At 41.5% G+C, this 13,777-nt stretch overlaps 1 protein-coding gene across 1 annotated transcript in view; it reads left to right on the top strand.

The window, feature by feature from the left end:
- The window catches only part of LDLRAD3 (low density lipoprotein receptor class A domain containing 3), a 134,572-nt gene that overhangs the window by 60,579 nt on the left and 60,216 nt on the right, over window positions 1-13,777 (top strand). Inside the window, exons 3-4 of the mRNA XM_056852182.1 lie at window positions 3,025-3,150; window positions 9,993-10,127. Coding sequence (XP_056708160.1) covers window positions 3,025-3,150; window positions 9,993-10,127 — 261 coding nt within the window. The remainder of the gene's footprint in view (window positions 1-3,024; window positions 3,151-9,992; window positions 10,128-13,777) is intronic.

Here is a 13,777-nt window from a genome sequence, read left to right as displayed (position 1 = left end):
TGTAGAACAACAAAAAGATGCTTTAGACATTAAGAGAGTAGGTGCCTTTGTGTATTATAAAAACAAATTACTCTTGTGCAGCAATGGAATAACTTTTGAAAAATTGTAATTGTTGTAATTTGTGTGTGTGTTAGAGAAGGTTTCTATAAATGAAAATGGATTCGCTGAGCACTTTTTTTGGACTTTATCCTAAGACACTAGATTTAACGTGTGTGTGTGTAAAGTGCCTTCAAGTTGCAGCCGACTTATGGTGACCCCTTTTGGGGTTTTCATGGCAAGAGACTAACAGAGGTGGTTTGCCAGTGCCTTCCTCTGCACAGCAACCCTGGTATTCCTTGGTGGTCTCCCATCCAAATACTAACCAGGGCTGACCCTGCTTAGCTTCTGAGATCTGACGAGATCAGGCTAGCCTGGGCCATCCAGGTCAGGGCAGATTTAACCTACAAAGTTAAATTAAAAGAGAAAGCAAATTAACAGCAAGTTTTTTTTTAAGGGTGTTTTTGGAGATATTTGTTGTTCTAGCAAGTGACCAGTAGGAGAAATGTTGAAGTTCGGACCAGTTTGTCCCTGTCTGCTGTCTGTCCCTGTCCAAGCATCCTTAGTCCTGCCCTTGCAAACATATGATATCATAATAAACAATTTAAACAGGTAAGCTGCTACCTACATAGGCTGTATTCAGACATCACAACAAGCCATGATTTCTTTAAAATGCAGTGTATTGCACAAACTCTTCTTAATCTACAAGCCATAGATTACAGTTTGTTTGTAAACCCCAGTGAGTCTGCTGCTATTTTTCTGCCTCTGCAAAATCTCCTGATGCTATCTCAAGCTCTCTTAAGTAGCCTGATTATTGGCAAAATTATTGCTATTGGTTGGTCCCAATGTGTGGGCAGGAAGACACTTTACAAGTAAAATCATTATCAAGAAAAACAAGCAAGCATGTTAAAAGTAAGTACTCTTTTTATGGGGAGAAGATGAGTTGTGATCTGCTTTGGATGGTACTGGTGTTTTGTGTAGAGCAATTTGTATCATGGGTGTTGGCAAACTGTATCAACACGTGATCAAATTAATTCTTCTTTCCCCACACTGCCTTTTAAAAAGTTATCTCAGGGACCGCTGGAGCCACGCCGTCCTAGTTCTTAGCGATGACAATACTAGCAGGGAGGGTTGTTTGGAAAGGAGGAGGACAGAGTTTTTTCTGTTGCTCTCTGAAGCTGACTCTGTATCCAGAAGGTTGGGGGGAGACAGTGCGATTCACATACCAGGCATTTACTGGGATTTAGAATCCTGGCTTAACACCCACGGACAGCGTGTGTGTTTGGCAACCCTGCATTTGGACATTACAATAAACCGGAGTGTAATCAAACTAACATTTATTGTGAAGCTTCGGTGTAGCCGCATTATACATTCTTGGCTTGTGGAAATATTCGAGCATGATCAAATAAGTGTCAAATGAAATACCTGTAATAGGGTAGTCATTCTGTTATTGTGTCTGTATCCGCTTCATGTCACGTGACTGCCTTACTGTACTCTTTTTAAAAACATTGTACCTGGAAAAACCATAAAACAGATGAAAAGGCAAGTTTTTTTACATGCTCTGAAATGTAGTAATGTGAAATGTAGCTGTTACTGAGGCAACAGTGTAGTGTTTGCATTTTCTCTATTACAGCAGCCACCAGTCAGTTGTAACAGACTTCTTTTTATAGAGAAATTTACCCCCTGATGGAAGATGACTTGAACAAGGCCTCATAAAATAAACCACAGATGGAACAAATCATTGCATCATTTGGTTGTATTTAAAATGACTTGGTTATTATTGTCTTTAGGAGAAAAAGAATTCTAGGGGAAATGTGCCTTTTATCTCCTGAGAGGGAGATAAAATGAGGATTCAGGCATTGATGCTCTGGTTTTGCTCCAAGGCCCAAGTACCTGCCGCCCCATTAGGGGATTCAAGTTTGTTTCTTATTCATTTTGTTCCCTCCCGTGCATCTGAGGGACATGAGCCCCCTTTTCTTCTCAGCACACATAAACTAGCCGTGAGTAGCTCTGCACTCCCTTTCTTTTTGTCTTCTGTCATCTCTGCTGAAACTGAATTGCAAGAAAATGTCCAGTGTGCCACAGACTTCTTAGAGTAGTTTGTTCAATAAATTAATTGTGCAGTATGTTGTGTACTTCCTAGATGCAGCCGCTCTAGAGAGTCCACTGGAAGTCCCTGTGGTCCATGTTTGCTCTTCATGATTCCATGTGCTCTTTCGCTCTCTGTCTCTCCCAGTGTCAGTGATGGGGGACTGGAAGAGATATGAGCTTAGATGGCACTGGCTTCACCCCTAGTCCTGACAATATCCTGGCTGCCGCTGCAGTTGCTGCTGCAGTTCTAATTTATATTTAACTGCAAGGCTGTGGAAAAGTGAAAAGTGAGTAAGTGTCAGGGCTTTGTCTTTTAAAGAGTAAATTCTGGGAAGGTGTGTGCTTTGTTAGTGATGCTTCATTAGTGTACTTTGTTCAACATCATGGTTGGTCTGTGATATGGGTATCTCGAGTGCTCTTATCTTCTTTGCCCTATTGCTATTTTTTTTTCCTAACCCCTCTTGTGAAGTTTCTTATGCAACACCTAGCTGATGTCTTCCGGTTTACAGATGACAGGAAAGGTCAAACGTTCAGATTCAATTACTTAGCAACTTGCTTTTCTTTTTGAAGTACAAGCTCAGAGGATTAGTTTGTGGGAATTGTTGGGGATAAATGGTGAAATAGAACGTGATATAAAATTTGAAATAGCCAGTGTACCAGCATTGCAGTTGCCAGCCCTCAGCCTGGGTTTGTTTTAAAAGCGTGTGTCAAACAAGCAGGTGGAAGTGGATTAGCGTACAAACTTCTCCCTTCTTGAGCTGTACTATCTGCTACATTTCTAAGCTGTTTAACTGAGCAGTGGAAGCATTTGAGAGCTTTGTAACTCCTCCTGTTACACCTTTCATGCTGGAGATGTCTCCCTAATTCCTGCTGTTTCATTTTCTTATCCTCCCACAGCAAAAGCCAGATCTAAATGTGGCTCCACCTTCTTTCCCTGTGCAAGTGGAAATCACTGCATCATTGGTCGCTTTCGATGCAACGGGTTTGAAGATTGTCCTGATGGTAGTGATGAAGAAAACTGCAGTAAGTATCTATCCTCCTTGAAGAAGTGCTTCCTTTTTTTTTTTTACTAGTCAGTGTGAAGTACAATTCTGATTACCCAAGCTCAGATTCAAAACTACTGGTATGCATTAATAAAAATCAGTATTTTTTGGATTTGGGTATATTGGAGTGGGAAAATATCAGTATTCCCATTATCCCTGAATTCCAATACCAGTATGGTACTTGGATTTGGGTTTCATTAGGGAATTCTGAATTTATTTGGCTCCTTATAACCTATGGGGAAGTTATCCGGGGGTCTAGGGGCTGTTTTTTTAAGCCAGACACATCAAATTTGTTGCAGAACTGCTGATGCCTGTCCACAGAAGAACCCCCAAGTGTCAAGAAGAAGTCCATCTATCCTCCATTGTTTGCAATGGGGGAAAACAGCCTTTATTTCTCCAGGGCAAAAGCAAAGAGGCATGCCTGCAGCAACCACTGGTCAATGTCTCCCATGCCAAGAACCACACAAGCCCAACAAAAGCAATCCCCGGAATCCCAGCAGAACCAAAAGCCAATGTGGCAAGCCCAACAGAACCAATGTCAAACCAGAGAATCCAAGCAAAATAAAATAAAGTAGAGGGCACTCTGCAAGGCCAACAGAACCAAAGTGTAACAGAGAAGCCTAGCAGTACCCAGAGCGAATACAGCAGTGCAATCCCAACAGAACCAGTATCAAACCAGAGAATCCCAGCAGGTTGTTTTTAAGAACCAAGGGCGATCCACAGAAGCCCAGTGCAACAATCTTAAGCCCTGGGGACCACTTTTGCAAGTTTAGAAGAATCAAGGGCAATCTGCAGAAGCCTAGCACAGCAATCTTAAGCACAGGGGTCCACTTTTGAAGCTCAGCAGAAACAATATCAAACCAGAGAATCCCAGTAGGGATTGTATTATATTCAGCATGGTGTGTGTGTTTTACAAAACCAAGGAAAATCTCTCTGTAATGGAGTCTAGTTGCAGCCAGAACCTGCTTTTATGCTCTTTGCCCATGCTCAGAAGAATTTGGGGGGAAAAACCAGCCATGAAACAACTCCTGTGATTGGGCAAAGAGCGCTGCTCCCCCTAACGTGCAACACTATTTGCCATTGCCTCCTTCCCCCCTCCCTTCGGTTCCCTGGGAAACCTGTTAATGGGGAGAGGGAACAAGGTCGTTGGACTCCTGTAAAACAACAGCTATGACTGGGCAAACAGAACAGTTCCCCCTAACATGCTCTCCTATTTGCCTGTGAGAAATGCCTCATCCCCTCCTATTGCCCTGGAACCCAGTCCAAAGGCAGGAAATGAGCATCAGGCAACTTTAGAGCCCTTTAATTGCTGCTATTATTGCATTCCCAAATACTCCCAAATACACAAAATTTTTAAAAGTTTTTTTGGGGGATCGAGATGACCACCTAGCATTGGAGAGTCTCTATTAAGCTGAAAAAATACCCGAGAAATACTGTTAAGGTATTTTGGGGGTATTTTTTCAGCTCGGGTATACTGAATGCACATCCCTATTCAGAACCACAATTCCCATTGCTTACTTCTTACTGAACTCTTCAGAAGCAAGCTGACATTTTACAGTCAGAAGCCTGCCTCCTCAGAGTGTACTCTCCAGGACATCTGCAGAATCTTGAAGGTTATATAGACCATCGTGACTTCTCTGTGCTGCAGCTTCCTTTAAAATATCCTGTAATGCTCCATGTTTCCAAGGTGCTTTTGTAGCCAATGCTAAAATTGGAACTGGCAGCTAGTGAATAGGTAAAGTTCAAAATCAAAATTTCAAGAGCTTTGACTTATTTTGTAAATATATACATATATTTCACATGATAAATGCATAGAGTTTTAAAATATTGATTAATTATTTATTTTGAATATTTCTGTGCCTCTTCAGAGTCCTGATCAAGGTGGCTTACAATTAAAAACCACAATGTAAAAACAGGTCATTAAAAACAAGCCATTTGACATAAGATGCATAAAAACTGTCCATAAAACAGAACGATTATTAAGAAGCTGGTAAGATAAAACCTGGGCATGATATAGCCGGATCTCGAAAGCTAACCAGGGTCAGTAACTTGGAAGGGAGACCACCAAGGAAGGCTCTGCAGAGGAAGGCAATGGCAAACCACCTCTTCTTCTCACATTCCTTGACAGCCCCTCACTGGCGTTGCCAAAAGTCAGTTGTACTTGACCACACTTTACACACACACAAGATAAAACCCCTATCTAAAAGCCTGACTAACAAAATGTGTTTTAGCCTGGTGCTAAAGAAAGTAAAGGTAGAGATCCATTTATCATGTTCATATTACATCGTCCTTCAGGATTATTCGGGTATGTTAGTCTTTGTTGTGGCCCCACGGGCAAATGGCTCCCCAGAGAAAAGGGGGGAACAGCAAGATAACCCACAACACCCAGAGTTACATGAAACAGCAAAATAAACACACACACACACACACCGTACTTTTTGGGTAATAAAATGGCCACAGCTTTTATTGATCACAACAGAATGGAGCATTGGCGGAAAACCATGGGGACGGATCCAAGTATCGGATCACCACCCTGTCATCCGATTTATCGAAAGCATCAATAACAGGCCCCAACGCCTGTTGGGCAACCACCGGAGTAGCGCTTGGATGACCCCACCAGGACGGGAATCTCTGTGTGGAGCCAGCGCCACCTGGGATTGGAGCACCGAACACAAGCCTCGCATCTGGGCAACGGTGTTGTACTCCATCCCAAGACTCCTTATGGGGGTCCCCACAAACGGGAAGGAAAGGCACCTCTTCCCATCTTGGATCAGACCCCATGCAAAAACTGCCCAAAAGCTGTGACAGAAAAGAAATACAACATCACAAAATAGGGAGGGTGGGCGGGACTCGCCACCGCCCCGCATGGAAAGAGGATGGCGGCTGGCCGCGCGCTGCTGTTTAAAGGCGCAGGGAGACCCACGGGGTCAGGTGGCCACCTGATGTCACTCCCCCACGCCCCTCTCTAGCCAGGAAGACCGCGGGGCCGGCGGGGTCTCGCGGGACAAGCGGTGCCCCCCTGCCTCGAGGGCACCCCCTCTTCTCCCAGGAGCCGCCCAGGTAAGTCCACAATGCCCAACCTGTTTATTCAGGTCGGGTTTCTTGCTGTGTTTTCTTTTTCTTTGTTCCCCTCCATTTTGTTTTTGATTGTAGCTTACTCTCCCATCTTCTAACAAGGTAGGGTTTATTTTCCCTTTTGTATCATAGCACTCCCTGTGGATTTGGGCTAGCAGAACTGCTGTTGTGGCAATGAAGGAGTTGGAAAAATCCCTGCTGGGTGTTCAGAGCCCTGGTGATGTTTATCAGAAAGCTAGTAAAAAGGATATAATTTCCCCCAAATATCTGGGCCAGCTCTAAGCATAGAGGATTCAAATTCTAATCCAAATCCATTAAAAACATTTGGGGATTCTTGTACTAAATTTAATAAAAATGGTTCCATTAAAAACATTTGGGGATTCTTGTACTAAATTTAATAAAAATGGTGATATATCAAATTAGTTGAATGTTGTGGAATATGGAAGTGGGAAGCAAGACTTCCAGTAGATGGTAAATCTTCTCCAGTGAGGGGAAAGTGTTTTGCGTTAAGTTGAAATTGACTACCTGCAAACTTTTCCTGCTGACTTTTTCCTCCTCTGTTCAGTAATAATAATAATAAAAAGAAGAAGAGTTGGTTTTTATATGCCAACTTTCTCTACCACTTAAGGAAGAATCAAACCCACTTACAATCACCACCCCTTCCTCTTCCCACAACATACACCTTTGAGGTAGAGGGGGCTGAGAGAGCTCTAAGAGAGCTGTGTCCAGCCCAAGGTCACCCAGCTGGCTTCATGTGTAGGAGTGGGGAAACCAACCCAGTTCACCAGATTAGCATCTGTCGCTCATGTAAAGGAGTGGGGAATCAAATCCGGTTCTCCAGATTAGAGTCCACCACTCCAAGCCACTGCTCTTAACCACTACACCATGCTGGCTCTCTTAATGTGGCTGAATAGGGCTGCTTTCATAGATTTTTGAATAATGCACTTTGAATCCACTTTAGCAGCTATTTGTAACTGGATCTTTGTGTGTTGAAACAGGAAAACTCAGTTGTAAACTATTGCTAAAGTGAGTGCATCATCATATGTGTGTGAAAGCAGCCTAGATCTTCTAGGGCTGTGCCCAAAGCAGAGGAACATTACAAATGTAAGGAAAGGTTATAATGACAGTTATTAGTTAGAATAGAAACATATTCCAGCGAGTCTGTAAGTCAACCCTTGCCAGAAAAGGCTGTGAGAATATTTCTTAATGACCTTTAAAGGTCAGAAGGAGGCTGAACACACCCACTTTGTAAGATAACAAAAGAGGCAAGATTTACAGTAAGAGTTTCTTAGCTGCGTGTATGTTGACATTCTTCCTCTTTGGAAGTACCTACAACTTTGATCTTTTATTGATGTACATCATCACATCTCTAAATTATTACATTTTTCTTCCTTTTAATCATATAGGAACCTGGTTAATAGGTCTCCGTTAGCGTTTGAAAGCATTTTTAAAAACAGTTACATTTATTTGTGGCTTCTAGGTTATGCTTGAATAAACATGACTAGAAAAAATATCTGCTCAACTTGTTCTTTTAATAAATTCAGAATCAGAACATGTGATTGTTTCAGAAACTGATTAGAAAAAATATACTTTGATTTAGGCAAGTAATGTAAAGAATATATAATTTATGAGATGCTGTGCATTATATATCAAGGAAATCAATATGTATTCAGGAAAGTTAATTTTCTCAACCGCTCTTTGAAGCCTTAACCTATATAGGTATACTCAGAATCAAGTCCCATTGAGTTAAGTGGGGATTTTTCCCAAGTAAGTGTGCATAGGATTTCATCCTGTGAATGATGATATATCATGGGAAAGTTCAGTGATGTTATAAATTAAACTGAATATCCATGTATATTACTACTCTTCAGTTAAACTAAAGGAATGCTTTTTTCCTTTAAAAACAACAACAGGTTTCTTCTATTTGATAAAATGAAAGAGAAAAGAATGAAAGGATAGTGTGGATTCTATATGGAATAAAATAGTGTCTTTCCTATTTCTTTTACTCTGACCTGGGTAACCCAGGCTAGCCTGGTCTCGGCAGATCTCAGAAGCTAAGCAGGGTCAACCCTGTCAAGTATTTGGATGGGAGACCTCCAAGGAATACCAGGGTTGTGGCACGGAGGCAGGCAATGGCAGACCACCTCTGAACATCTGTTGCCTTGAAAACCCCACCAGGGTCTCCAAAAGTCAGATGTGACTTGACGGCAAAAAATGTTTTTAAAAAAAACATGTGACTGGATCTTAAACTTTGTCTCTGTTGTGGAAGCAGTCCACTTCAGAGCACATTCCTCTGGTGTTAAGCACTTCTGCTCATGCAAGACAGATGTGGAAGCGCTCGTGCTAGGAGTATGCAATCTGCAGCAGAGGTTCACAGCAATGGATGAAGAGGGACACCAGCAGAAAGAAGGCTTAGGGCCCAAGCAACGGGCTTCTTCGATATACAGCAGCTTGCAGCTCCATTGCAGACTGTGCATATTTGTAATTACTGTTGTAATGGAACTAACACGTTAATACTTTTGAGATTCATAAATATGCCAATCAGTACAATTGTATACACTACACATAAACAAGTAAAAAAAATTAGGTTTCTTAAGGAATGTTGTGTATATTTCAGTTTTCCGCAAATGTTCCAATGTTTTTTCCCCCTGAACAAAATGGAAAAAAATTGTTTGAGTGTCTCCCCCATACCATCCATTGCTTCAGCACTGCTGGAAATTTTACATATTTACTGCATCATTACATGCGAGAACTAGCCTCAGCTTCTGTTTTTCCATTTTCTTGCGCAAAGGATTTTTACTTCCTGCATTGGTCTATCGCTTGCGTTTCCATACATGCGGAAAGTGCAGAGTGAGTGTTTTTATAAGAGGATTGTGTGAGCAGTAAATTCCCAGCTTCTGCACTCTGGATTATATCCATCTAGTCTTTAGCATTTTGTTTCTTTATGGAGATTCTATACTTGCGCTCTTTGAAGGGTCTTTCTGTTTGGTTGGCTTAAAAACAGTGGAAAGCCACGAAGCCTGAGAACTGTAATCCCTATTGTAATTGTAACCGAGAAATTCTTTGAAGCAGATCATGCAACTAAAGGACCTTTGTCAACCCACTTTCCTGAAATTGTTTAAATTTAGACTTAGAAATAGTGTGCTCCATTTTGTACATTTCATTAGGAGCACCTAGAGAAAGTTGAGAGAAAAATGACACCAGGTAAGGATTTGACAGGAGGTTGAAAGGCAATGAAAATGCATATACTTAGTTAAGATACAAGACTTATTCACAAAACCAAGCAAAGCTGTGGCGGCCCCTTGAATTGCTACTGTATGTATATTTCTGTATGTGCCAAGACTTTTTTGTACAGTGATTTGCCATGTAGAATCAGCGATCTTTGTACAAATCTTTGATGACAAGCATTTTCCAGTAACATGGTAAAAAAACACTGGATCTCGGGACGGCGGGGTGGCACTGCTGCAGCAGCGACCGGAATCTGGGCGACTAACGCCGGTGTAAGTAGCCCAGGCGCCGGCGCAGGGGGGGGGCCTTACGCCAGTGCAGCGCCTTCCTGGCCTCCTGAGGGCTTTCGCCCTCGAGGCCCAGGAATGCCCTGCATGTGTGCGAAGGTGCTGTCCTAAGAAAACAGCGCAGTGGCTATATGAAATTAGAAGAGCAAACTATATATCTGCCTTTGGAGGATGATGACTATCCATGGGAAACCTCAAGTTTGAACAAAATCTCCCCTTTTTGTTTTCACAGCAGCAAATCCTTTACTGTGCTCTACTGCCCGATTTCACTGTAGAAATGGCCTGTGCATCGATAAAAGTTTTGTGTGTGACAATCAGAATAACTGCCAAGATAACAGTGACGAGGAAAGTTGTGAAAACCTTCAAGGTAGGTGCAAAATTGTTTTAAATAATGATATTAATAGAAAAGTCAATTCTCTCAAATATGATTCTTTAACATTATGCCACCTTTTCCATTGTTATTTATGTGTCCCCAGCTTTTGTTTGGAGACAGTCTTGGCATGATCAAGAAAATGAGGCTTTTGGCAGGCAATTTAAATAGTCTAAACTGGATCATAGTTACTGTCAGTCCACAGCAAGAATTTTTTTCTTTGGCAAATGCTAATGTGATAGATTCTGGCATACTAATCAATTATAGGCAGTTCTTGATTAATAAGCTGATGGTTAGACACTGAATGAAGAGATGCTTCTGCTTGGAACAACTGTTCTACTCCTGTTACTATGATGGATTGTGTGCTGTCCTACTTCTGCTGGCTGTTTGCCTTACTAAGTAAGGAGCCTGATGTAACACAGAGAAAGAGGCTATCCCCAGTACCAAGCTATGAGGGGAACATATACAAAATGGAGGCACAGGGCCAGCCCAATATTTTTTGGCACACAAGATGAACTATGACATTGGTGTTCCTCTCCATTCAACAGAGAGAAAATCTGCACATGTTCTAAAAGTGAAAACTCTAGAACGAACGTTTTTACTTACCAGCCATTCAAACTGAACAATGTAAAATAGATAAGCTCTTCAAAGGCCCTTTATGTTCTAGTATGGCAGCTGTAGAAGACAGGAGTCAACGGATATGGAAATTCTTGAAGCAGGTTAACATCATGCTTCTCTTCAAGCTAGTAGTGGAGGCTCTTCTTGCTTTTTTGGCATCTCTCAAAGGTCTAAAATGCATGGTCACTTACTCCGGTTTCTGCCCAGTTTCCTCCCCGTTCCAGTCAGGATTAAATGAATCCGGGCTGGGGGAGAATCTGTACGCATTACCTTTGTTGATCCGTGGCAAAACTGTATGCTGATCTGTCCGTGAAAACAGAAAATGTGGGAGACACTTACTTCCTGGTTGTTCAGCAACGCCCCCTCCCCCTGGTGATTGGTCGATTCACACTGACCAACAACAGCCTTGCAAGGGGAGGGGTTTGGAGGCGGGTGGGCCGTTGTGACACGGGAAGACTCAGCTTGTGTTTATCTGAGACAAGCCAGGGATAACGGTTTGGCTCCTCGATTGCAAAACGGGGTTCGTTTTGGGTCGACACATCGCTCAGCCAGCAGCAAATTAGGTGCTGTTCCTTTGCGAGGATTTGATCCTGGGTGAAACAGGGAATAAACAGGGAGGAAACTGGGCAGAAACCGGAGTAAGTGACCGTGCGTTTTAGACCAAAATCTGGGGGCTTATGTGATTACCTAGGTTTGGCTAGTGGCCATCCAGCCCTACAGAGGCACCTTGGCAACAGTGTGGAACCGGTGTTTTGGGCAAGTTCAGTGGAAATATTGTCTACAGGCTTCGTTTCCACATTGGAAATTAGTTGCATTCATGGTTTAGTGATGGGAGAAGACAATATAAATGTTGTAGAACACTTTGCATATTGAAAGTTCTCTGTTGTGATTAATTTTGTGTATTGTACTCTAATATAATTGTGACTTATATTTATGAGTGAAGAACATAGTGGAACTTTATCTTTGGGAAGATACTTTTATTCCAACAGCTTTCTATTCTTGTAAGAGAGAAAAAACATGGTTCATATTTAAATAACTATGTCATTAATGTTATTCTTGCATCTTCTCAGTAATGGCCACTAATGCATAGAAAAGTTTGTCACATTCTCCTTCTGTCAGATACGTTTTACCATGTACAGAAAGTTGATAACCCTTTCTTTACTTTATAAGACTACTGAGACTTAATACAGTTCTATACGGTTCTGTAGTGTTCCAGGAAAATATACTTGAGAAAACCATAAAAGCGGCATCATTTAGGGTTTTTATTTTATTTAGGTGAATTGGTATTATAAAGTCATTTATGAGTAATATCAATCCTACCAGTTTTCTCTCCTAACCGTATGTGTGTTGCCTTATAAAATACGGGTTGTGAGTGACTTACACAAATAGCACACAGATTAGTAGTACAGACATGGAAGAATTCTTAGGGAGGTGAGATTTTATGAGGCTTTGTAAAATATAGGGGCTATGTGGGAAAATGAAAAGAATACATAAACAAGATAATACACAAACAAGAGAATATTTGCAGGGGAGTCAAAATGAAGACGGTATGGGTAAAAACAAGCATAATCATTTTTCAGTAGCCCCTGTTGTTGAGTGTACTAGTGCTTACAGGTTTTGATTTAAAACAAACTGCAGTGACTTCATAACTACTATTTATTTTATTAATGTCTAAACCCGTGTTTCTCTGTCATGTTCCTTTATGAGATAACTTTATGAAGTAATTGGACAATGCTTTCAACATTGGTGAAGCGTTACCACACTGGCCTGAAAAAAAAACCTAGTGCTTGCTTGCTTGCTTGCTTGTTTGAGTGGACAATGCCCCACTCAAGAAAGAGATTAATTTAATTCTTTTGTAATACAGAGCACTGAAAAGAGTTGGGTTCAGTGGAAAAGAGGAAATCGGGTACTATGTGCTGAATGTGCCAATATCGTTGCCAGTTGGGATAACAAAGGAGCTGATTGAGAAATGTGCTGGTTGGTTCATTTTCCAGCAGCACCAAACTTGAGCTTGGCAAAACCACAACACCACCAGATAGTTATATCTTATTAACATACAGATGTTCTATTGGTCTGACTGTGTTTGATATAGTGAATGTCTCAGATATAACTGTTGGCTTATCCTGCTGGTCAAGTGAATTATTCTGCCATCTAACACTTTGAGGATCAGGAGAGGAAGGATTTAAAGATGGCATAATCACCTATCTATTGCTAGTATGATAATGGCATCTATCGCTCGATGAGGAGTTTTTAATGTTTCCACTGTAGGCCTTTTTCAGCTTAATAAGATTAATGGATGAAAATGAAGGAACAGCAGAGTAGGGTTGGCATTGTAGGTTTAAATCAGAGTTCTCCCCAAGGTTGGGATGACTTCCTTCTTTACATATTAATGAATAGATTGCCTTCAGGTAGCATGAGTTGTCATGGCAATCTGCTCTTGGAAGGCATGGTTGTATTGTGGCAAAAAAAAAATGGAGAGAGCTATGTTTCATAAAGACATTACTTTATCTTCTGTTTGTTTGGCAGGAAATGTCTAGGGAGAATATGACTACAACTTTACATTTTAGCACCTGTAGCTGCAAGCTGCACGTTAGTATTTGCTGCAAAACACATGTCCCTTTACAGAGGAGAGCACATGAATGAGCATCATGATTGCTTGGAACTTACTCTTGAACATAATAATTGTTTTTCTGCAACATGGAGCTGAAAAGAACGTGAAGATAAATCTTCTCCTTCAGGCAGAACATATCAAGAACCAGCCTATTTTAACACCACTCATTCTCAGCCCCTATAGAGAGTAACACACACCTTCCAGACTACCTTGCCTGGTAAGCAAGAGTATCAAGCCAGGTCATACCTGTGTATCTTGTACCAGAGTTATCTGTGCAATCGTTTTAAATGCTTCAGTAGAATAATGTAGATGATTCAAAGAAGTTTCCCAACTCTGGGGGAGGGGGGGTAGAAGTGAGACATTCTCCCCAGTGAGGTGGAGATACTTTTAACGTAAATCTCAACATCACCCTGCCCAT

Source organism: Euleptes europaea, chromosome 6 (genome assembly GCF_029931775.1).
Source record: "Euleptes europaea isolate rEulEur1 chromosome 6, rEulEur1.hap1, whole genome shotgun sequence".
Taxonomy (NCBI): domain Eukaryota; kingdom Metazoa; phylum Chordata; class Lepidosauria; order Squamata; family Sphaerodactylidae; genus Euleptes; species Euleptes europaea.
This window is presented reverse-complemented; position numbering and strand designations above follow the sequence as displayed.